This window comes from Panulirus ornatus, chromosome 41, assembly GCF_036320965.1.
Source record: "Panulirus ornatus isolate Po-2019 chromosome 41, ASM3632096v1, whole genome shotgun sequence".
Taxonomy (NCBI): domain Eukaryota; kingdom Metazoa; phylum Arthropoda; class Malacostraca; order Decapoda; family Palinuridae; genus Panulirus; species Panulirus ornatus.
In genome coordinates, this window is record NC_092264.1 from 15,219,031 (window position 1) to 15,246,051 (window position 27,021).

At 38.8% G+C, this 27,021-nt stretch overlaps 1 protein-coding gene across 2 annotated transcripts in view; it reads right to left on the bottom strand.

The window, feature by feature from the left end:
• Positions 1-27,021, bottom strand: part of c11.1 (maestro heat like repeat family protein c11.1) — a 148,941-nt gene that overhangs the window by 99,941 nt on the left and 21,979 nt on the right. For both annotated transcript variants that reach the window (XM_071686051.1, XM_071686050.1), the window contains exons 5-10: positions 25,099-25,188; positions 21,351-21,504; positions 15,284-15,417; positions 10,569-10,721; positions 8,588-8,772; positions 3,102-3,245 (exon numbers count right to left, since the gene is read on the bottom strand). In XM_071686051.1, coding sequence (XP_071542152.1) covers positions 3,102-3,245; positions 8,588-8,772; positions 10,569-10,721; positions 15,284-15,417; positions 21,351-21,504; positions 25,099-25,188 — 860 coding nt within the window. The remainder of the gene's footprint in view (positions 1-3,101; positions 3,246-8,587; positions 8,773-10,568; positions 10,722-15,283; positions 15,418-21,350; positions 21,505-25,098; positions 25,189-27,021) is intronic.

Here is a 27,021-nt window from a genome sequence, read left to right on the forward strand (position 1 = left end):
GAGAGCTTCATGCCTTAAGCTTAGCACTATACCATGGCCAAATAAGTTACATTTGCATTTTATGTACATATCCATTACTCCTGCAAGTCTTACATTTTTTTATTATACTTTGTCGCTCTCTCCCATGTCAGTGAGGAAGCGCAAGGAAACAGATGAAAGAATGGCCCAACCAACCCACATACACATGCATATACATACAAGTCCACACATGCACATATACATACCTATACATTTCAATGTATACATATATATACATACACAGACATATACATATATACACATGTACATAATTCATGCTTGCTGCCCTCAGCCATTCCCATCGCCACCCCACCATACATAAAATAACAACCCCCCCTCCCCCCTGCGAGGTAACGCTAGGAAAAGACAACAAAGGCCACATTCGTTGACACTCAGTCTCTAGCTGTCATGAATAATGCACCGAAACCACAGCTCCTTTCCACATCCAGGCCCCACAAAACTTTCCATGGTTTACCCCAGATGCTTCACATGCCCTGGTTCAATCCATTGACAGTGCGTCAACTGCAGTATACCACATCATTCCAATTCACTCTATTCCTTGCATGCCTTTCACCCTCCTGCATGTTCAGGTCCCGATCGCTCAAAATCTTTTTCACTCCATCCTTCCACCTCCAGTTTGGTCTCCCACTTTTCCTCGTTCCCTCCACCTCTGACACATACATCCTCTTTGTCAATCTTTCCTCATTCATTCTCTCCATGTGACCAAACCATTTCAATACACCCTCTTCTGCTCTCTCAACCACACTCTTTTTATTACCACACATCTCTCTTACCCTTTCACTACTTAATCAAACCACATATAGTCCTCAAACATCTCATTTGCAACACATCCACCCTCCTGCGCACAACTCTATCGATAGCCCACGCCTTGCAACCATATAACATTGTTGGAACCACTATTCCTTCAAACATGCCCATTTTTGCTTTCCAAGATAACGTTCTCGCCTTCCAAACATTCTTCAACGCTCCCAAAACCTTCGCCCTCTCGCCCACCCTGTGACTCACTTCCACTTCCATGGTTCCATCCGCTGCCAAATCCACTCCCAGATATCTAAAACACTTTACTTCCTTCAGTTTTTCTCCATTCAAACTTACCTCTCAACTGACGTGTCCCTCAACCCTACTGCACCTAATAACCTTGCTCTTATTCACATTTACTCTTAACTTTCTTCTTTCACACACTTTACCAAACTCAGTCACCAGCTTCTGCAGTTTCTCACACGAATCAGCCACCAGCGCTGTATCATCAGCGAACAACAACTGACTCACTTCCCAAGCCCTCTCATCCCCAACAGACTGCATAATTGCCCCTCTCCCCAAAACTCTTGCATTCACCTCCTGAACAATCCCATCCATAAACAAATCAAACAACCATGGAGACATCTTGCACTCTTGCCGCAAACTGACATTCACTGGGAACCAATCACTTTCCTCTCTTCCTACTCATACACATGCCTTACATCCTTGGTAAAAACTTTTTACTGCTTCTAGCAACTTGCCTCCCACACCATATACTCTTAATACCTTCCACAGAGCATCTCTATCAACTCTGTCATATGCCTTCTCCAAATCCATAAATGCTACATACAAATCCATTTGTTTTTCTAAGTATTTCTCACATACATTCTTCACAGCAAACACCTGATCCACACATCCTCTACCACTTCTGAAAACACACTGCTCTTCCCTAATCTGATGCTCTGTACAAACCTTCACCCTCTCAATCAATACCTTACCATATAATTTCCCAGGAATACTCAACAAACTTATATCTCTGTAATTTGAACACTCACCTTTATATTTCTATATTTATTTATTATACTTAGTTGCCATCTCCAGCGTTAGCAAGGTAGCGCAAGGAAACAGACGAAAGAATGGCCCAACCCACCCACATATACAAGTATATACAAAAACACCGACATACACACACACATATACATACCTATACGTTTCAACATACACATACGTATGTACACATGTACATTTTATTATGGATGGGGTTGTTAGGGAGGTGAATGGAGGATTTTGAAGAGAGGGGCAAGTATGCACTCTATTGTGGATAAGAGGGCTTGGAAAGTGAGTCAGATGTTGTTCACTGATGATACAGTGCTGGTGGCTGATTCGAGTGAGAAACTGCAGAAGTTGGTGACTGAGTTTGGTAAAGTGTGCGAAAGAAGAAAGCTGAGAGTAAATGTGAATTAGAGCACGGTTATTAGGTTCAGTAGTGTTGAGGGACAAGTAAATTGGGAGGTAAGTTTGAATGGAGAAAAACTGGAGGAAGTGAGGTGTTTTAGATATCTGGGAGTGGATTTAGCAGCGGATGGAACCATGTGTGGCAGGGTGGCGACGGGAATGGATGATGGCACCAAAGTGAATTTGTACATATGTATATATATGTGTATGTATATGTATGTATACACTGAATTGTATGCATGTGTGGGCATTTATGTATATACATGTGTATGTGGGTGGGTTGGGCCATTCTTTCGTCTGTTTCCTTGCAGTACCTCACTAACGCGAAAGACAGTGACTAAGTATAATAAAAAATAAAATAAAATACATATTCATACTTGCTGTCTCTATCCATTTTATTGTATGAAACAAAAAATTTGAAGACCTCATTTCCTCTCCATCATGTGACCAGTTTTTACAATGTCATCATGTGACCAGTTTTTACAATGTCACTTGGGGTTCAAGGGTTACACAAAGCAGTTTTTACAATGTCACTATCTGTCTAGGAGTTAAATAGTGCTTCAGAAGACTATGGCTATTATTACAACTAGCACACCCAAGATAATCAGGTGTAGGTGTCACACAGGATTTAAGGGTTAATGCTGTGATCTTTCATATATGATTCTGGACTTTACCATTACCAATTATCAACTATTTGTTCAAAATACATTTGGGGTACATAAAAGGAGGAGGAGGAAGAAAAAGCAGGGGAATGATGGAAAAAAGGTAATATGACAGCTCGACCATATATTTTGTCTTGAATACCAAATAATTTTCAGACAATAATCTGTCAAACACTATGCTCTAAATCTTAGTGCAGAATGACATACCTTATGAGTACACTGAGCTGGGCACAACACTTGGTGAGGTATGAGTCCATATTATCTATGTTGTACAACCGTTGAAGAGTGGCTGTTAATGCTGCCTGCAAGATGATAGTTCTTTCTTCCACATTCAACTCAGGTTCCAGGGCTCTGTACCACAGTTAAGTATATAACATAATTTCGATTAAAAAATTCACAAATTATAGTTTTGGATAAACTAACAGCAGTCTACAGCCAGTTTCTTTTCTTAAATCCAAGTGCTAAGCAGTAGCGAGTGAATTTCAGTGTCAGCTTACTCTGTGTTCTTTGATGAAACAGCCTTGTGTGCATTATGATTGATAAGACTGCTTACTCTGCATATGCTGTGAATACTTTGGCAATTAAAGCAATTTGTTTAGTGTAAATCTGTTAAAAAGCTAATGACACTGAGAATTTCGGTGTTTGTTCTGTATGGGAAGATGCCGTTTGCTGTGCATAACTATGAGGGCAAGGCAGTTCAGTAAAAACAACCAAGTGGGAGGAGCAATCTGCACTTCACATCTCAGCACGAAGGGCAGTTCATTACACAGAATTTGATGGGAGAGAACCTGTGCAATGTACTTTGGTGGTATGTTAAGTGGAATGGAGGGTAAGGGATTTTTCTTTCTTTCAAACTATTCGCCATTTCCCGCATTAGCGAGGTAGCGTTAAGAACAGAGGACTGGGCCTTGAGGGAATACCCTCACCTGGCCCAATTCTCTGTTCCTTCTTTTGGAAAAAAAAAAAAAAAAAAAAAAAAAAAAGGGATTTATCATCACATATCCAAAGTTGATAACACTTACCACAAGAACCAATACCTTCAAAATCAGCATTCCAAATGCTTCCATCTGCTATGCGATTGAGTGGCCAGATGCTAAACATTAAATTTTCTTTTATTACATGCTCTTCCTAACTTCTTTACAACTGTTTAACAATATGTTTTTCTAAATTGGGCTAATACAACTGAATCATTTACATATAGCAACTTCTGTAACTTCTGCTACCTCTAACCAATCATAAATTCTTCACTTATATCTCCAATGCTGCCCATAACTTTTCTCACAGCTCCTCCTATACTTACATTAACCTGAGGCTAGTAACATACAGTTATCAGTGGTAAAGCAATGTAAACCTAAGATTTCTTGAGTTAATGTAAACCTAAGATTTCTTGAGTTAATCATTTTTACAGATGAACTAAATCTTTTGGTACAATTTTAGGTTTGATCCATGCACTTCATGCAGAATAGTGTACAAAAGTGATGAAAGGAAATGATTTCCAAGAATTGTGAGTATTCTTCCTCTGACCTGATTACAGTCCTTGCAATGTTAAGTGAGGAGTTTAGACTCTAATGTAAGTCTCTATTTTTCCCGTTATCATGGTTCAATTGTTTTTTTGGATTTTTTCTTTATTATACTAAAACCTAAAAACTTCACCTAAAACAATAAGCAAATGAGAATTGGGGTGAGAGACTATCAGTAAATTTTAGGGAGAATAAAAAGATGTTCTGGAAGGAGGTAAATAGGGTGCGTAAGACAAGGGAGCAAATGGGAACTTCAGTGAAGGGCGTAAATGGGGAGGTGATAACAAGTAGTGGTGATGTGAGAAGGAGATGGAATGAGTATTTTGAAGGTTTGTTGAATGTGTCTGATGACAGAGTGGCAGATATAGGGTGTTTGGGTCGAGGTGGTGTGCAAAGTGAGAGGGTTAGGGAAAATGATTTGGTAAACAGAGAGGAGGTAGTAAAAGCTTTGCGGAAGATGAAAGCCGGCAAGGCAGCAAGTTTGGATGGTATTGCAGTGGAATTTATTAAAAAAGGGGGTGACTGTATTGTTGACTGGTTGGTAAGGTTATTTAATGTATGTATGACTCATGGTGAGGTGCCTGAGGATTGGCGGAATGCGTGCATAGTGCCATTGTACAAAGGCAAAGGGGATAAGAGTGAGTGCTCAAATTACAGAGGTATAAGTTTGTTGAGTATTCCTGGTAAACTATATGGGAGAGTATTGATTGAGAGGGTGAAGGCATGTACAGAGCATCAGATTGGGGAAGAGCAGTGTGGTTTCAGAAGTGGTAGAGGATGTGTGGATCAGGTGTTTGCTTTGAAGAATGTATGCGAGAAATACTTAGAAAAGCAAATGGATTTGTATGTAGCATTTATGGATCTGGAGAAGGCATATGATAGAGTTGATAGAGATGCTCTGTGGAAGGTATTAAGAATATATGGTGTGGGAGGCAAGTTGTTAGAAGCAGTGAAAAGTTTTTATCGAGGATGTAAGGCATGTGTACGTGTAGGAAGAGAGGAAAGTGATTGGTTCTCAGTGAATGTAGGTTTGCGGCAGGGGTGTGTGATGTCTCCATGGTTGTTTAATTTGTTTATGGATGGGGTTGTTAGGGAGGTAAATGCAAGAGTCTTGGAAAGAGGGGCAAGTATGAAGTCTGTTGGGGATAAGAGAGCTTGGGAAGTGAGTCAGTTGTTGTTCGCTGATGATACAGCGCTGGTGGCGGATTCATGTGAGAAACTGCAGAAGCTGGTGACGGAGTTTGGTAAAGTGTGTGGAAGAAGAAAGTTAAGAGTAAATGTGAATAAGAGCAAGGTTATTAGGTACAGTAGGGTTGAGGGTCAAGTCAATTGGGAGGCGAGTTTGAATGGAGAAAAACTGGAGGAAGTGAAGTGTTTTAGATATCTGGGAGTGGATCTGTCAGCGGATGGAACCATGGAAGCGGAAGTGGATCATAGGGTGGGGGAGGGGGCGAAAATTTTGGGAGCCTTGAAAAATGTGTGGAAGTCGAGAACATTATCCCGGAAAGCAAAAATGGGTATGTTTGAAGGAATAGTAGTTCCAACAATGTTGTATGGTTGCGAGGCGTGGGCTATGGATAGAGTTGTGCGCAGGAGGATGGATGTGCTGGAAATGAGATGTTTGAGGACAATGTGTGGTGTGAGGTGGTTTGATCGAGTAAGTAACGTAAGGGTAAGAGAGATGTGTGGAAATAAAAAGAGCGTGGTTGAGAGAGCAGAAGAGGGTGTTTTGAAATGGTTTGGGCACATGGAGAGAATGAGTGAGGAAAGATTGACCAAGAGGATATATGTGTCGGAGGTGGAGGGAACGAGGAGAAGAGGGAGACCAAATTGGAGGTGGAAAGATGGAGTGAAAAGGATTTTGTGTGATCGGGGCCTGAACATGCAGGAGGGTGAAAGGAGGGCAAGGAATAGAGTGAATTGGAGCGATGTGGTATACAGGGGTTGACGTGCTGTCGGTGGATTGAATCAAGGCATGTGAAGCGTCCGGGGTAAACCATGGAAAGCTGTGTAGGTATGTATATTTGCGTGTGTGGACGTGTGTATGTACATGTGTATGGGGGGGGTTGGGCCATTTCTTTCGTCTGTTTCCTTGCGCTACCTCGCAAACGCGGGAGACAGCGACAAAGTATAAAAAAAAAAAAAAAAAAAAAAAAAAAACAATAAGCAAGCCAAGAGGAATGCTTAAAATTATTAGAATCAAAAACTGCTGAAGGAAATCTATTAAGTCATCACTGCAAGACACTTTCCCAACAGAAAGCTCAAAAACTATTGCAGTAAAATGACGCTATTCTATCAATCTATCAAGGTAAACTTCATTAAAAGGCAGCTAATCAGGCTAAAGGATTCAGAGGAAAGTGCTGCTGAAGATGATGAAAAAAACTAAGGAAACAAATGATAAGTTCAAGAGTATCTATGAAATGGCGGACAACATACGACAACAACAGTGCTCTTTTTAGTCGTCTATCTAATGGTCCATATGCTTCACCGATTGTCCTCTGACAGAGCAAACTGCCTCCTCTATTACTTCATTCATTATGTCATTTTGTCTACCTGATTTAGAATCCCCAGACTTCTGTTCCATTTCATTCATCTTTGCTTTATGGCTTTCCTCCTAAGCCCTAAAATCATCTATTACGAGAATGTTCTCAATTCTTTGAATACTGGGCAGACAGCTTTCCTGATCTATCATCAGTCTTCCATACCCATACAAAGTGCATCTTCATATACCTTTCATTTCACTGTCACACTTCCCAACAGAGTATTTCAGTTTATTAACTTATGAGAAAGTTTCCTGGCATTTTTCCTGTTCCTCAGCATTGTATTCTAATCGTTCAAACCTTGTTCTCAAATTGGTGTACTCTAGGAATAAGTTTTTAAGCTACAGCCATATTAGAAAGCTTCCAGGTGTTATGTTACCCATCTCCTCACTGACACGTTCATTCTTACTTAAAATCCTACAGAATTTCATATTTTCGTCCTTGCAAGATATCCTGATAGTATCACTTAGCTTAATGCTTTTCCCAAAATACTTGATGTCAGTTTCCTCATTATGTAAGGCAAGGGTACCCGGGGATTACACTAAGATACCAAGCATAGCTTAGCAAAGACCAGTCATATATCTTATCTGTTTGTCCTGCTCTGGTTTATAGTATCTTTCAACTTATCTAAGTAGAGTTAACAGTCTACGTAACCTTGCAAAAAACTAAGAACAGTTTAAATGCTTTGTGTCTTAATAATTCAAGAACTGATGAAATGCCTTTTGGCTCGAAATTTCAAGAACCGTTAAGATGCTTTGTGGCAGAAAATTTCAAAAACATTTAAAATCAATTATTTTAGTCTTGTGGCTCAAAATGTCAAGAACAGCTGAAATACCTTGTGGCTCAAATTTCAAAGAAAAATTCCTAAGCTGTGTTCTAATATTTGTGTGTGCATGAGCAATTTCTTTTTCCTCTTTTCAGTTAACCAGATTGTCACAGGAACAAAGTCCCTCCTGACCCATCCACATTCCTAATTGTGCATATGCTGACTAAACAGTGAATACAATTTTTTTCTCCATACCTGATAGCCATTTCCTGCATTAGTTAAATAGCACCAGGAACAGACAAAGAAAGAATGCATCTGCTCACATGCCTGGTTCACTCTGGAAGCTTCACATGCCCTGGTTCAGTCCCATGACAGCACATCGACCCCTGTATACCACATCATTCCAATAAACTCTATACACAAGCATACAATGTATATCTTTTTCTGAGAAGTGACCTCATGCCAGTGCATAACCCGTATTGGGAAATTGTTACAAGTAATTCAATGTCTTCTACCTTCTATTGTCACTATACTTAGCCAGGTAATTTTTTATGCTTCTGATGGTCAATTTATATAGTCTATCTTCAGGTTGGTGGTCACTTCTGAGTCATACCAACTTTTGGGAAGCTACCTTGTCTTCTTGGGTATTCACTTTCTAATTAATATTTTCCACAATATAATATGAGACAGGGAATTGAATCAAAATATGCTTCTCAGGAGGCCTTTTGAACCCCATCAATATTATGTGAACCTTGCCTTGTGATATAATATAAAAAATCTTGAAATAATGAAAACTTGCATGAAGACACTCACATTTGCCAAAGTCTACATAAAAGGTCCCCCTGTATTTTATAAGTAAAAGGATACACAAGATCTCTCAAAGCTTGGAGGACACTGGCTAGAACAGGGTGAGGAAGGTTCTCAGTCTTAGAGGTGTTGACCAGATGCGTTATGAGCAACGGTCGCTGGCGAAGTCTAAATTCTGGGAGTCGAGTAAGGGCCCGGGCAATGTCACTGATTGTGTGCAGGACTGCTTCATTCACAGCATCACTCTGTGGATAGTTGTACAATATCTCTGCTTACTTCTGGCTACACATTTCACATAAATTTCTTCACATCATATAAATTGCTTAGTAGAAACAAATGCAAAATATGTATAATTCATGGACGATTCTGCTCTTTGAAATGAAATGCACATCAGTAAAATATGACAGAGCACAAACTTTGAACATGTCACAACTCCAGTGATTACAGTCTCAAATTCCATATACCCAGTACAATTCCTTACAAAATTACTTAATATACTAATCCATGCAATTTGATACAATCAAAGCATTTAAGGAATGCAACATGTAAAGTGCATGAGGTCTCTTTCTGTCTTTGAATAATTCATTCACTGGGGAACATGCAATCTCTCAGAAGAGAGTAACCTTGACAACCATGAAGTCAAAGCTGAACCACTAAACAGAGGAGAAACCTCTACTTAAATGATAATCAACTTGAATTCTTTAACACTAATGATCTTTGCCAAGTGATTAACACCCACAAACTATGATCTTCACATTGAGAATTCCTATCACACTCTTAAAGGCTATGATCTACACTGGGGACGTATATGGGTGCTGAATGCTTCAAAAGGACAATCACTCTCAGCTACGCTGCATAGTGGGGTTACAAAGAGTGCAGTTTGTGTCTATGGTGTTACATTTGCCCATATCCACTGATATATACACAGTATCTGGATAACTTACATATAAAGTTACAAATGAATTATACTTATAAATCAATTTGTTTATGAAGGAATAAATACAGAATGACATTCACTTCATCTATATATCAAAAAGGAAATAACATGAAAATAAACATAAAAGCAACAGTGTCCCATTTTCATCTCTGACAGCAGTGAAGCAGTAGCTCCTCTAAGGGTATTACAATGCTAAGTCTAATTCTATGCAGCTCATTTTTCGTTCTGTATGGACTAGTACATCTGAAAGGGTGTAAAAATTTAAATGTTTAGGGCAGGGCAGGGATAAAAAAAAAAAAATATGTGCAATGTTAGACAATCAAAAATCATGTTGACCTGGTACTACCAATTCAGAGTTCACCGTCCTAGTTAACTGGCACTATCCCCATCCCATCTGCCTGTAGGCAGTAAAGTGAACAGTCTTCACTGCAAACGTTAATCATTCTATCTATCTATCTACATCTCTGATGCCTGTTCCCCTCAGGAACTCCCTCTCAGGGGTGGCTACAGCAAAAAAGTCTCCATAACTGTGAATTCGTGCCAATTCTCAGCCTTCAGTGCTTCACCTTTAATAAGCCAGTGACTGAGGGAAATTCTAATGCAGAATTCTAAGAGGCTCCTACCTAATGTTCCAACCAACTACTTCAACCTAATGTGTCTACCTGATGTTCCTGTCCACTGTTCCAACCTACTACTTCTACCTAATACTCCCACCTAATCTTTCTACATGATCTAGGCTTTAACAGTGAGGAAGAGACTAGGTGAAATGCTTATCAGCAGCATAACTCGGATTCCTGAATGCCTGGCTCTATTCACAATAACTTGTCATTGGCTGAGTATTGGAGATAACTTCTAGGGGCAGATACAAACACTCCATATAGGTTACTTAGCTTCCCAGTTAAGATTAGTCAAACCTACAATGTTAGGTCTGATGTACATTATCATATTTCTCTCCTACTTGTGTGTGTTTGTTAAGAAAGAGATCTCTCTTACACAAAACTCATGTACTTAAATAATCATGTCACATATTATTACTGATCTAAAGATTCTTTTTTAAAGTTCAAGTTCAAATCAAGATACCCAAACACTGTCTTGATAATCCACCTTGTTACTGTTGATGATATTAAGAAGATGGAGCATGATGGGCCCATCTACTCGACTGCCAACAACAGCAGGAGGGGCTAGAGTGGCTATCTGTCCCAGACACAGCACCAAACTTGCTCGCACCCAGGAGGATTCCTCAACCCGAGTGTCTTGCTGTTGAAACATGAAGAATGTATGGGAAACAAAGTAAAAATTTTCATAATAACAATCAGAAGATTTACAATCACTTCTGCAACTTATGATACAAGACTTTTCCTTGTTAATTCCAAATGATACACATAAACAGAGGCAGACAGTAGATTTTATCAAATTTATGCCTGTCTTTTGCAATATCTATCACACCTTTTAAATATTCTAGCCTTTTCTCTCATTCCAAAGAACTGCATTAATGCATTACTTGAAGTACATTATTGTCCCAAAAGTAATTATAGATACTGGTATCATCTATAACGCTCATAATATTGTTTTGAAAAGGAAACTCTTTTACCCATCCAAAAGATACTATTAAAGACCAATAATATTGGGTTTAAAGGATGAAAAATCATATCTCTATCATATGCAAAGCCATATGGGCATCTAAGAGAGACTATTTGCCTTCTTAGGGTTAAAAATAAGATTCTACCCCCTCAAAATTAAATGAATCCATGAGGATTTGTCCCCTTCAAATATCTAAAACATAAGGTCAGTAAATGTTCATTCAGAAGACTCAATAACCATTCACCATGCTCATGGCATTAAGGTGCAAAGGTGAAGAGACGTTACGTGACCATCCACCCACATCCCTTCTCTGACACATGAAGACTGTACCTTTGGAGGCACATTACTTTTAGATTATCGATAAATATTTTTTTTGAAAATGAGAGGAGAGGAAGGAAGGGAGAGAAAATAACCAAAGTCTCACAGATCTCTGCCTACAGGAAAGATATTATTTTCATCCTCCCAACCTTACATATCTTACCTAAGAACAGTGTCCAGTGAAACTTTGGAAGTGTACCAAACATGAAAGAGGAGGAACTTAAAAAAGCAAAACCTAAGAAAAGTATCAGAAGTTTCACAATGTCATCTTTGTCTTTTTTAAGAAATATAACTGGGTGTAATCATCAAGTGAGTGTTTCATGTAATACCTTGTACGGCTGGAATTCTGTTGACTGGAAGTCACTGACCAGTTAGCATTATGAGAAGGTGCAGGTTGGATTTGTGTCTGTTGAAGGCTAAGGTGATAGTGGATTTCTTTCGGGATGCAGACACATTGTTTTAAGTGAGCCAGTGTTCTAACTGTGTTATGTAATGATGCTCATTTGTTGGTGCTTGAGTAATGTCAGGGAGTATGTGTGAGGTTGTCTCTATATGAGATTTTCATGTTGTGGTCTATAGGAGGTCCTGTAGGAAGAAACTGAAGAGGATTAGAGAAAGAAGCACTCCCTGGGATGACCCCATTGTAGGCTTTACAGGTGAAACAGTCAGCTAGGAAATTGGTTCACACCTTTTTCCTAAACTTTGTGGAGGTGGCGTAAAGTATATCTGATGTGAGGATGCGTCAGGAAACACTATCATATGATTTGTTGATGTCTTCTGCCATTAGTACAGTGCAGGAGAGAGGTTGCAGTTGGCTGAATCTGTTCATGTTGTGTGAGGTCTATGTGCAGAGCGGCAGTAAAATGTGCTATCTGGGCGAGAGACAGGAATCTTGATTGATTATTACAGACAGAAAAACACAAAAAAACATCACAACAAAATGGAAGAAAGTAAAACACAAAAAGTATTGGTTAGGTATACCAATCAAAACAAAGTCTATAGTTGCCATCATATTGTGGCAGCTGGTGCTGGCTTATCATCAGGCACGCTAGTTCTCATTACTCAACAAAGTCTTAAGATTCATACATTGGCAAAACCTCAAATAAATATCATGATATTCATCTAAGCAGCCTCATGGCAAGTAAAGTCCCCATAAGGTGATGTTGAACAACTATAAGCAAGTTTGCAAAGCCAAAGTGAGCAAGTGAAATGAATGAGAATGGATTGTCACTTGCTGCCTCAACCTCCATGCAATGAAATCTTAAGCCTGGGGAAGGTGACACAGGGATACTTTGAATGAGCATCTGTTGTCCTTTTGTGTTTCATGATGGTCAAAGGAGGCAATCCTCATGGACAGAAATTTTGAGGGGTTCTTACCTACAACCAAAGTACTTTCTCAGGTGCCCATGGGAGCTCTGTTCAATAGTAGAAAAAAAAAAATCAGACCCCCTTATTCATACACCAACTGGGAATTACATATATCTTATTAAAACTTCTAACCATAAACATTTGTCCTACTGCCGATTATGAAATCACAAAACCATATCAATATAAGATGTCGTTTTCTTAAGACAACTTAATCTTAAACAAATTTCTCAATTCCTGATATCTACTATGCAAGTTCTTTTTTTTTTTTTTTTTTATACTTTGTCGCTGTCTCCCGCGTTTGCGAGGTAGCGCAAGGAAACAGACGAAAGAAATGGCCCAACCCTCCCCATACACATGTACATACACACGTCCACACACGCAAATATACATACCTACACAGCTTTCCATGGTTTACCCCGGATGCTTCACATGCCTTGATTCAATCCACTGACAGCACGTCAACCCCTGTATACCACATCGCTCCAATTCACTCTATTCCTTGCCCTCCTTTCACCCTCCTGCATGTTCAGGCCCCGATCACACAAAATCCTCTTCACTCCATCTTTCCACCTCCAATTTGGTCTCCTTCTTCTCCTCGTTCCCTCCACCTCCGACACATATATCCTCTTGGTCAATCTTTCCTCACTCATTCTCTCCATGTGCCCAAACCATTTCAAAACACCCTCTTCTGCTCTCTCAACCACGCTCTTTTTATTTCCACACATCTCTCTCACCCTTACGTTACTTACTCGATCAAACCACCTCACACCACACATTGTCCTCAAACATCTCATTTCCAGCACATCCATCCTCCTGCGCACAACTCTATCCATAGCCCACGCCTCGCAACCATACATTGTTGGAACTACTATTCCTTCAAACATACCCATTTTTGCTTTCCGGGATAATGTTCTCGACTTCCACACATTTTTCAAGGCTCCCAAAATTTTCGCCCCCTCCCCCACCCTATGATCCACTTCCGCTTCCATGGTTCCATCCGCTGACAGATCCACTCCCAGATATCTAAAACACTTCACTTCCTCCAGTTTTTCTCCATTCAAACTCACCTCCCAATTGACTTGACCCTCAACCCTACTAATAACCTTGCTCTTATTCACATTTACTCTTAACTTTCTTCTTCCACACACTTTACCAAACTCCGTCACCAGCTTCTGCAGTTTCTCACATGAATCCGCCACCAGCGCTGTATCATCAGCGAACAACAACTGACTCACTTCCCAAGCTCTCTCATCCACAACAGACTTCATACTTGCCCCTCTTTCGAAGACTCTTGCATTTACCTCCCTAACAACCCCATCCATAAACAAATTAAACAACCATGGAGACATCACACACCCCTGCCGCAAACCTACATTCACTGAGAACCAATCACTTTCCTCTCTTCCTACACGTACACATGCCTTACATCCTCGATAAAAACTTTTCACTGCTTCTAACAACTTGCCTCCCACACCATATATTCTTAATACCTTCCACAGAGCATCTCTATCAACTCTATCATATGCCTTCTCCAGATCCATAAATGCTACATACAAATCCATTTGCTTTTCTAAGTATTTCTCACATACATTCTTCAAAGCAAACACCTGATCCACACATCCTCTCCCACTTCTGAAACCACACTGCTCTTCCCCAATCTGATGCTCTGTACATGCCTTCACCCTCTCAATCAATACCCTCCCATATAATTTACCAGGAATACTCAACAAACTTATACCTCTGTAATTTGAGCACTCACTCTTATCCCCTTTGCCTTTGTACAATGGCACTATGCACGCATTCCGCCAATCCTCAGGCACCTCACCATGAGTCAAACATACATTAAATAACCTTACCAACCAGTCAACAATACAGTCACCCCCTTTTTTAATAAATTCCACTGCAATACCATCCAAACCTGCTGCCTTGCCGGCTTTCATCTTCCGCAAAGCTTTTACTACCTCTTCTCTGTTTACCAAATCATTTTCCCTAACCCTCTCACTTTGCACACCACCTCGACCCAAACACCCTATATCTGCCACTCTGTCATCAGACACATTCAACAAACCTTCAAAATACTCATTCCATCTCCTTCTCACATCACCACTACTTGTTATCACCTCCCCATTTACGCCCTTCACTGAAGTTCCCATTTGCTCCCTTGTCTTACGCACCCTATTTACCTCCTTCCAGAACATCTTTTTATTCTCCCTAAAATTTACTGATAGTCTCTCACCCCAACTCTCATTTGCCCTTTTTTTCACCTCTTGCACCTTTCTCTTGACCTCCTGTCTCTTTCTTTTATACTTCTCCCACTCAATTGCATTTTTTCCCTGCAAAAATCGTCCAAATGCCTCTCTCTTCTCTTTCACTAATACTCTTACTTCTTCATCCTTCCCAAATCCTTGAAGACTGCTAGCTTAATCATGACTCCAATAAGCTTATGCTGGTCATCTATATCACATGTCAACTAACCATCAACAGATTATCTTTTCTTCAGTATACTTATTTTGTGTAAACTGAAAGAACAAATTTCTGATCAGAACACCTACTTTAATCAAATTAAAGAAAGACAAAGGTTTCTTTGTTGGATCTGCTGATTTGAGCCACATATCAATGTGAGTCAAGACAAGGTCAATATGGGAGGCAGCTGTTGTTCCCACACACAAAGCCAAACTCTCTCGTTCTGGAAAAATAGAAACATGGAAATGCACATTCTGATATGTACAACTTTTCATGAAAGGAAAAAATTTATTCAAAAGTCAATTTTAATTATATCTAAAGGAAACCAAATGAAGTGGAGAGCAATGATCAGTTTCAGTGCAACTAACACAAAAGCACTGTATTTAGAGGTGATGACACTTCTTTTCTGCACAATACAAGAATGCCTGTTATTGGTAAAAGTGAGAAAGAAAACTAAATGTTCAAAGAAAATCAATTACAGGTCTCACATTACTTATGCTTAAAGCTTAAAGGTTGGTTTAAGCTGGCTGACACTACTTTCAGAAGCATGGTAACAAGTAGCCAATTGTTAAATGATAGGTTAAAACTACAAATAATAATAACTACCACAGGACCGCATCCCCAGTGTAAGAACCCATAGCAAATTTCTTGGTCTCAAACTCATTCATCATTCTACAGGTGACTCTATTATAAACTATGAAGAAGCAAAGACAAATAAAAAGCTTAATCAAATGATTGACATCAGGGTCTTTTTTAAAGAAAACTATGTATGGCTACAAAACTTGTTTTTATTGTAACATGTGGATCTCTTGTATGTATCGACTAGACTGATCTAACAGCCTTTTGGAGACTAGATAAACACATCAGATTCAGGGCCTCCTGGAAACCAAACTACAAAGAGGAAGTGATCACACCTTCGCTAAGTGAGTGTCCACATGTACCATATGTGCCTTTTCCCACTGTCGCAGCTGACTTGCACATGAAAAGATTTTTTCAAACATTTCAAGAGCTAAACATATTTACACAAAGAGTAGAAGACCCAGTAACAACATAGATACTGTAACAAGTAGCAGACACAGCCAACAAAAGAGGTACTATCATCCTGACTTAAATGCCAATGGAATGCCAAGAATCATCATACACCCGCTGAATCAAGAAAACCAGTCTTACTTTTTGTCTCATTTATGCCACCAGGTTAAACAATACATATCTTTCGTTTGCATGCACCAAACACCTATCCTTTTCTTCACCTCTTGTTTTCACAGAGCATCTCTATTTCATTCCCATCATTTTTCCTTTCTTTTTCAAATGCTGACATAAATGAAGAATTCTATTCATAACCGGAGACTTCATCATAAAGTAAGAAACATGCGAGCAGAATACTCTACGTTAGTTTGGTTATCACATTGCAAAAGTTGGTACTAATCTGGTTGCAACATAAAACAAATATGTGTGCTGAATGTGAAGACTGCCTTGTTTTCACATGACAGGCTTACAAATTTTGCTCAAAAAGGAAATTATGTCATGAATGTGAAGGCTGCCTTGTTTGCAAATGAGAGGCTTCCAAACCAAGCCCAAAAGAAAAAAAAGCTGGCAAAGAACAGCTTTAGAACAAGGCACCTGAAACATAATAGCCAATTAGGTAACACAGCTATACTACACACAAGCAGCAACTACTATCTCTTCACACTGGACACTTTCACTAATAGCCAAACCACTAGTGTACAAAAGGATGCAGGAACACACAAACAGACACTTTCTGAGAAAACTTATTCTCCAGTCGATTTGTGTTGAAATACGATAAAAAATCTCTGGTACATAAAACTACTAAGCTATGCAGTACTTGTCAAAGAATGCCAAAACACCCTTTACTTGCAAATTAGAATGAATGTATTTGTTTTTGAGATAATTCTCAGAACTGAAAATACAAATGTATGCTTAGCAAGGATGTGTAAGTTTGCAAGAGGGAAGAGTTTACAAAGATAAAATTTTCACAGAGGTAAAAGAAACACTGGAATTTTAATCCAATATTACTATGAGGTGAATTCTAACCAATCCATCTATCTACCTACTGATTATCATTGTTCCTTTCTAATCTACTGGAATGGATAAGGAATATATATCCTTTACAACATCATTTGTACACATCCTCAGCTCATGCCTAGCAGATAAAGTGAAATACGGGCTTCCACACTTATAAAAGCTGTTCTTACTTTTTCACTTTACACACTAAATAGCTTTCTCAAGTGAAACCATCTCCGTTCACAATTCCATACACAAGATGCTTTCACTGCAAATGATCTAATTCATTCATCTAACATCTTAACCTGAAATATCCTTATTCCTAATCAACTTTCTATTTACATACACCTATTTCTTCTGCCATTTATCTCTCCTTCATGTATCTTCTACTGTACTACCACATATCTTTTTGACCTACTTATCTGCTATACTCTCTACATAACTATACCAACCTAAAGGGCTTTCTTTCACGTGTATTTCTAATGGTTTCTTCACACCACATATTCTTCTTGTATCATCCTATCTATCCATTCTGTCTATCCTCCTTTTAGCAGAAATGCTAAAGACAGTGACATGGGTACCTAAAAAAATCAAACATGAGAAACTATCCATGTGAAAATATAAAGAAAACATACAGACATAAAGAAACAAATATGAAAAAACTGGAAAAAATCATTTAAGAATGAACAAAGTTTAATGACGGAGGACTCCACACTAAAACTTAACTATCTTAATGGAGATACAAATGAAAATCTGAGAGAAACATGGGTTAATGAGAAAATTAAAAATGAAGTAGAATTAGGGCATTAAAAGACATTCTTAGCAGAGGTACCACTAAACAAGGTGCAGCAGCAATCTATGTAAGCAGCAATTGTGAAAGAAAACAATTGGCAAGATTAACCCACAGAAAATGTTAACTATTAGCAGCGTTCATACCAGACATAAATAGAATTAAATATAGTGACCCACAGACCACTTAAAACTAAAATGGAAAAGTTTAGTGAAAAAACAAAAATAAGCAGAAGAGTTCTTGAGAGCAGACACAAACCTGAACCAACATTAATTTGGTCAGGTGACATTTTTTTGGGAAAATATGAGTTCTGAAGTATGACACTTTCTCTCTGAGGTTGTGTCACTTGAGCCATGAAAAATATCTTGGACCTCTGGGGGTTAAAACTTCTAAAGCCCCTGTCTTACTGGTGAGGTAAATGCCTTTCACCATTCATTAACTACCTGTTAGGTAGCAACTGCATGGCTTGACCCAGGTCTCCACTCTGACTAATCAACAACCACCAATCAGTGAAGACATATCATCCCCAAGTTGTCAACAGAGATGCACCTCATTAGTCTCAAAACACAGACATCAACCTGATGATGGTCAACAATAATGGTTTTGGAAAGAAAGGGAAAGGAAGGACTGAAACATAACTGAGAAGATACTTCATGGGAAACCACCCCAAAAAGTAAGTTTTCCATACTTCAAACTTATATTCCTCTTCAAGGTCAGTATATCCCTTAAACCCTGACAGCACAGAAACATGGAGGAAGAGGGTTACAGAAAAACTTTCATCAAGAGACCAAGTACAGCTAGAACATTACCTTAAGACTCATTTTGGCACACTAAAGTACTTCTGGCCAAACGGTGGCAACTGCAAGGTCACATCCGATAAACCCTTGACACCTAAAGTAAGATATCACTGATAACATGAAATAGAAAAACTAAATACTCCTTGTTAGTCTCCTCAAGGAAATACAGACAGTAACATGATCAAATATAATACTTGTACACCAACTGGAAAAAGACTTTGCAAGGCTTAAGTTTGACTCTGTGGTTGACAAGGACATTTAAGATCAAAAAGGAAATCAAAATCTATAATTTTTTGAAAAATTTAAACAAGGAAATGAGTTCTAAAGTCAAAATAGATCATTGTTGTATAAGTTTCTATGACATCTAGAAAAAGAGTGTCACAACAAGAATATCTTTAGCTGCAATTAGAGAAGGAAAGTGAGAAAACACAAAATGCTTCAGGAAAAGATGTCAAAAAATATAGGGATGTCCTGTGGAATTGAGAGAGATGGAACAGCAGCCAGCCAGCATTTGAGAAGTATATGAAAGCAAGGATGAGCATAGAAGAGAAGGAAGGAACAGAAAAGACTTTACAAGGAATTTTGTGGACTTGACAGGAGGAAATCCAAACCTTGTTATTGAATCAACTAGGAGTAAACAGTCAGGCTCAAGAATTGTGAAAAAGCTCTAAAGGTAAGAAATCTGCAAGCCCATTGAAAAATAAGCTCATAAATGTATCTACAGTGATGAAAACAACAGCCCTACCAACAATTAGATGGTATATGGGGAAGGGTTTAGAAAATATCGCAAGTCTGAAAAAACACAAGCAGAACACTAAAAGGTCTTTACCTACAAAAGGAACAGGGTCCTGATGAAGTCTGTCCATATGTACTGTGAGAGCATGTGAAAACACCTAACAGGCCACTTGAAATATTGTTGAAAAAAGAACAGCTGGAAAAGGATGAAGTGCCTGAGGGGTAGAATGGGAAAAATGTTTGCCAATCTTTAAGAATGCAGACTAAGAAACAGCTGAATTACAAGCCAAAGAGTGCGGTCTGCAAAAGGAAAAGATGATCAGAAAAGAAATGCATGATCAAATACAAGGAAGAAACTACCTATTTAAAGGACAAGGGGTGAAGGAAAGGAGACTTTGCAAGATAATGCATAACAAATCTCATATATTTCTAGGAGAAAGTCCTTTCTGTTTTTGACAAGAGACTGATGGGTAAACTGAAGTGTGAGCTCCTAGATTATCAAAAGACATATGACACTGTACCCCATAGGTGGTTGGTACAGACTGATTTTCAGGTGCGAAAAATGGGAAGACTCCTTCAATGGATATGTTATCTTACTGGATAGGAACACAGAACTCCTATTAGTGGAGCCATCTTGAAATGGGTTGGAGTAACCACTGATGTGCAACAGGGCTCAGTCTCGGGACTGTTGTTCTTTAAGATCTTCATAAATGACTTCCCAGAAGGTTTGGACATACCTGAATCTGTATTAAAGTCATGAGAGAAGTCAGGAATGATGAGGATAGCACCAACTTACAAAAGGACTTCATCAAGCTCCAAAGCTTACTTGATACATAGCTGATGAAATCACTAACTTGGGTAAATGCAAAACACCAAGGATGGGACACAGAAAAATATCTAACAGAAAATAAGCTACAGGAATCTGTTTGTGAGAGGGACTTAAGAGGTAAACACCATACCTTATCTGCTGCCAGAATACAATTCAGAATTATATACAAGACAAATTACCTGCTAGAAAATCTTAAAACTGCAAATTAAGTGCAAGGATAAGGAAAGTTCAGAAAATTATGTACAATGCTTATCAAACAAGAACTAGAATATGTTTCTCAAGTCTGGTCACCATACTTAAAAAACACAAGGAACTGAAACACGAAGTCTAGAGGACAACAACAAAGATGGCAATTGAAACAAGAAAACTGAGTGAAACATATTGGAAGAGTACTGGAGGGATAGAAATGGGAAAAGAATGAATGAAATACTGTATGAAAGGGAGGCATGTAAGGACAAAGTGGAGACTTTTGCCATGGCCATCCCCCTGATGAGAGCTCCTGGGGTGAATGGGTGTCAGAGATATAGATAGATAGATGGATAGTTAGACAGAGTTACAATAGGAAGTCAGAAGAAATAAATTTGGTTATCATGGAAAAGACAAGAACTAAGGGAGACAATTACAAACTTCAAGCTTCTTAAACAGTTTGCTGATATTAAAGGTGATATATTCTTCCTAAGATGCAAATATGAAGCAAGCTGAGGCCACAGCAAGAAACTAAGCAAGAAACTCAATTGATAAGGTATAAAAGGGTGCTTTTAAAGTATCAGAGTAAATGATGACTGGAAAAAGCTGAGATGAAATTGTGAATGCCGACAGCATACAAAAGTTTGAAGTGATGAAATTGTGAAGGCTAACAGTGTACAAAACTTTAAAAAGAAATATGATAGAGAAAGAAGATGAAATAAGACCCAAAGAGTGTGCAACTACCTCCCCATACTGTAACTGCATAACACATTCATGCATGAATTGAAACTACTAACCAATAGAAGACTTATGACATGTTGCACTAAAAAGAGAGTCAAGTGTAGTAGCAATGAAGGTCTTATTGGATGTCTGCTTCAGAATGACACCTATGAGGGACATTAAGAAGCACAGTTGAGTCTGATGCTTGACATAAAGGTGAATCTGATCCATCTGTTAAAAGAGAAAAGAATTATATGTACATCAATAAACTGATATGAGTGTTACACTCATACAAGATAAATATCTAAAATATGTATGATAATAATATATATATTCCCTGTGTGTCGTTGAAGGCAACTAAAGTAGTAGTTGGTACCGGGGAGGAATATCACAAGTGTTACCCATCAGGGTAGTAAACAGCACTTTGGGGTTGTCAAGATGCACTCCTCTGACCCAAGCAACTGTTTTTCCTTTCTGCCTCACCCACACACGGGTTGCTGGCATTCCATTTACAAACATACAATCTCTCCTTGTTCTACATACCACTTGACAACACATACCTCACACAAATCATCTCTTGTAATTCTAGATTCTCCTGTGTTGAACACTATGTACCAGCCCTACTTTTGGCAAAAAAGAAGAAACAATAGGCAGAAGTAGTAGGATGGAACATTAGGGAGGAACATTAGGTAGAAACATGAGGTAAAAACAGTAGGTAGAAATATCAGGCAAAAGCATTACATAGAAATAGTAGGTTGGAACATTAGTGTGGAACATTAGGTAGAAGCAGTCAGTTTGAACATGAGGCAGGAGCCTCTGAAACACTATGTTAGAGATACCCTAGAGATACCCTCTGCCAGTGGCCTGTTAAGGGTGAGGGACTAAAGGCTAAAAAGTGGCAATGGAGTTCATCAGTTATGGAGACTTATGCCATCGCCAACTTCTTCAAGGTGTTCCCCAAGAGAAAGGCATCAGAGATATGGCTATAGCAAAGGCTTCTTTACTGGCTATTCCATGTCACACATACAGCAACCAATAGTTAATATTTCAATTACCATCACCCTCAAACACAGGTATATGAATATGAAATAGTGTTACGAAAAATTGGCACTTCCATATTACATATATTGTCCTCTGACAACAAGGATCCAAGCATACACCAATTGTAGGGAATCTGGGAGAAATAACTATTTGATTACAAGAAACTGAATACCCTTTGTTGTATTACATAAGCAACAGGGTCTTCATCGGTCCAGATATTCAATCACATAAAGCAAAAAAACTTAACTTTCTTCATAGAATGATTGATCAGCATTTAATATTCATAAAAAATACATTAAAAGATATATCATTATTTTCAAGATGGCTTAGTCCAGTGCTAAGTAAGCACCCATGAGTTTGACATTTCCTGATTACATATAAAGATGAGGAGATGATATTTGCTTTTATTGAGTTAGTTTTCATAATGTGCTCCTATTCAATGCAAAGACATAGTGTAAATGGTAAACAACATGATTTTACTGTCTTTCCAAGCATTACACCCAACACACTGAAATTCAGAATGAAAGAGACTGGCTGGAATATATCTGGAAAATATTAAGAATTTGTTTCTTTTTTATATTGGAAACTCTACTCTTACTTTGTGAATGCTATCAATTCATACATATTTTCATTTCATGTACAAGCACAGTTCTGATGGTAAAGAATATGAATATATGTAGATATGTAGATCAAGTTATATGGGAGGGTATTGATTGAGAGGGTGAAGGCATGTACAGAGCATCAGATTGGGGAAGAGCAGAGTGGTTTCAGAAGTGGTAGAGGATGTGTGGATCAGGTGTTTGCTTTGAAGAATGTATGTGAGAAATACTTAGAAAAGCAAATGGATTTGTATGTAGCATTTATGGATCTGGAGAAGGCATATGATAGAGTGGATAGAGATGCTCTCTGGAAGGTATTAAGAATATATGGTGTGGGAGGCAAGTTGCTAGAAGCAGTGAAAAGTTTTTATCGAGGATGTAAGGCATGTGTACGTGTAGGAAGAGAGGAAAGTGATTGGTTCTCAGTGAATGTAGGTTTGCGGCAGGGGTGTGTGATGTCTCCATGGTTGTTTAATTTGTTTATGGATGGGGTAGTTAGGGAGGTGAATGCAAGAGTTTTGGAAAGAAGGGCAAGTATGAAGTCTGTTGTGGATGAGAGAGCTTGGGAAGTGAGTCAGTTGTTGTTCGCTGATGATACAGCGCTGGTGGCTGATTCATGTGAGAAACTGCAGAAGCTGGTGACTGAGTTTGGTAAAGTGTGTGAAAGAAGAAAGTTAAGAGTAAATGTGAATAAGAGCAAGGTTATTAGGTACAGTAGGGTTGAGGGTCAAGTCAATTGGGAGGTAAGTTTGAATGGAGAAAAACTGGAGGAAGTAAAGTGTTTTAGATATCTGGGAGTGGATCTGGCAGCGGATGGAACCATGGAAGCAGAAGTGGATCATAGGGTGGGGGAGGGGGCGAAAATCCTGGGAGCCTTGAAGAATGTGTGGAAGTCGAGAACATTATCTCGGAAAGCAAAAATGGGTATGTTTGAAGGAATAGTGGTTCCAACAATGTTGTATGGTTGCGAGGCGTGGGCTATGGATAGAGTTGTGCGCAGGAGGATGGATGTGCTGGAAATGAGATGTTTGAGGACAATGTGTGGTGTGAGGTGGTTTGATCGAGTAAGTAACGTAAGGGTAAGAGAGATGTGTGGAAATAAAAAGAGCGTGGTTGAGAGAGCAGAAGAGTGTGTTTTGAAATGGTTTGGGTACATGGAGAGAATGAGTGAGGAGAGATTGACCAAGAGGATATATGTGTCAGAGGTGGAGGGAACGAGGAGAAGTGGGAGACCAAATTGGAGGTGGAAAGATGGAGTGAAAAAGATTTTGTGTGATCGGGGCCTGAACATGGAGGGTGAAAGGAGGGCAAGGAATAGAGTGAATTGGATCGATGTGGTATACTGGGGTTGACGTGCTGTCAGTGGATTGAATCAGGGCATGTGAAGCGTCTGGGGTAAACCATGGAAAGCTGTGTAGGTATGTATATTTGCGTGTGTGGACGTGTATGTATATACATGTGTATGGGGTGGGTTGGGCCATTTCTTTTGTCTGTTTCCTTGCGCTACCTCGCAAACGCGGGAGACAGAAAAAAAAAAAAAAAAAAAAAAATGTAGATCAAGTGGCAGGCATGTAAAGTAAAGGTACCAGAGGTGTTATTTCTTTGGTAATGTACCATTCTTGCTCTTTACACATCATCTATCATCAAAATCCTTCATTACCGTAGGATTACATAAAAAGAAAATTGGGCACATTTCTTGAAAAGTTTCTTTCATAAGAATGAGTTCAATGAGGATGCCTCCACCTCACTCTTAAGCATTCCTGCTAAATCCACCAAATCACTTACTTCTCCTCATCTTTTATGTTTTTCTTCTTCATATTCCTTCTCACCTGATACATGTAAGTGTTCCTTCTAATAACTTACATTACTAAACAAACTACATATTTTCCATGGGGTCACTGGGTATACACAACCTTCAGGTAAGTAATCATGCACTTATAACTGTGGTTGTCGGCATAATGAGGGGAGCAGAATTTTTCCCTACACTTTTCTTAGTGATGGAAAAGACCACTATAGGCTACTAATGGTAGAATAAGTCAGCTGGATATCTAAACACAAGTTGGAAATTTCTAAATGTTATTTGATTTAAGGTGCTGTTTCCTGAGTAAACTACTAATGCTGACCACTGTTTAAGGGTTAAGTAAAAGTTAAAAAATGCTCATTAAAATTGTTAAGAAGAAAATACCTGAGCCTTTCCTATGTTTATGGCATATTCTTCATTGTTGATGTGAGTTACAGTTGCTGCTAAAAAGTCTCGAAGGAAGTCATGCCACATCTGGGAAAGGAGAATGTTTTGAGTTGATCCTAAAAAGTCATATACAGTGTCCTCTGGAAATCCAATGCAGCATCTAGCTAACAGTCCATGATTATCATTAAGGTAGTCATATTTTGCATCTACAGCAAAATGAACATCTAAACATTTCACTTTTGTTCACATAACACATTTTAAGTACTAAAGATAATGGCAGTGCTAACAGTTTTTTTCCAAATCATTCAGTGAATGGTTCATTTAATGCAAAAATAAAGCAATAATCTTTGGCTTTAAAGCAGATGTACTGTTCCATTTACAGAATCATTCTCTTACTACAAAACACTATTTTCTGTTTCCTTCGCATTATGATCTAGATACTCCAGATAAATGCACCATGAGAGAAAAGATACACTGAAAACACTGCACTAAAACAGCCCTTTGCCAGTGGCCTGTTAAGGGTGAAGTATTAAATGCTATGAAGCAGCACTCAAGGTAACCAGTTATGAGGACTCTTTTGACGTGGCCACCCTCTTGAGAGGGTTCCCAAAGGGAATGGGCATCAGAGATAGAGATATATAGATAAATACATTGTAAACTTTACAAAAATTTCAAACATATCCCAAATTAAGAGAGGAAATATGTTTGAGAAAAAGAAAAAATGAGTATCAAAGGGAGAAGGGGAGGGAAAGTGAGGTTAACTACATAAATTGGAATCTTCATTGTATGAGCAAATACAGTTTGAAGTTGAAGAGATAATTTGGATGAGAAGGAAGAGAGCAGGTGACAGGACAGTGCACTAAGGGGTACCACTGCTGGTGGGATGCACAGGAGAAATTGCTCCATCAATGACTATTGTATGGATCAACTAAAGACTATGCATCAGAAAACATAGAAAAGTAGAAAAACCAAAGGTTTAGAAAGCAAAAACTTATGCTTTTCCCTGTCAAATACATTGCAGTTGTTGAAGGTCACAACAAAACCCCTGAGTGTCTAGGATCAGAAGCAAGTCAAGAGGAGAAAAGATTATAAGCAGATCAGAAAGAAGGAATTAAGATTCTAAGTGTTTGAGAGAGTGAGAGTTAAGGAGAGTTTTGAAGTGCAGAGAGACCCATCTGTTGGGATATCTAATCACAGCCTGGTGAAGGCACTCCACCAAGGGTGAATGTTTGTAGAAACTTAAGGAAAAGAGGATATTACACAGATGGGGAGAGGATGGTGAGAGTGAGTGAAAGGTACCACGAGAGATTGGATGAAGACTGACAAATGGTGAGCATAAGTGGGTGAAGCATGGGAGATAATTAGGAAAGCAGTGATTACATATGTGCAAGAAGTGGGATGTGGAAGGTGTGAGAAAGGGTAGTGATCGGCAGGATAAAGTATGCAAGTTATCACGATTGGCAGAATAAGGGATGGAAACTATCAATGTAAATGAGAAAAGAACTGTATGGGCATTACCTACATGGAATGAGTCCAAGTGACTATGATATGTACTAAAGTAAGTGACAAGAGGTCAAAGAAAATGAAAGTGCTGAAAAAGAGAACAAATGAGAGTCAAGGTAAGAAAGTATCTGCAAACATGAGGGAAAATAAGGAAATTATTCAGAGTATGAACAATGTACCTACCTATGAGTACAGTACTTATGATAAGATTTAGCAATAATGGTAGGGCAAGTGTGAAGTGCTAACCACACACCCTGCTCGATGAATCAAATAAGAGAAAATGAGACCATCAGTAAAGGTAGATGAAGGGGAGGTGGCAAGAAGTCCAACAGGAGTGAAAGGGGAGGACTGGGTATTTTGAAGGATTTTTGAATGTGTTTGATGATAGGGTGGTAGACGCTGGGTATTTGGTATGAT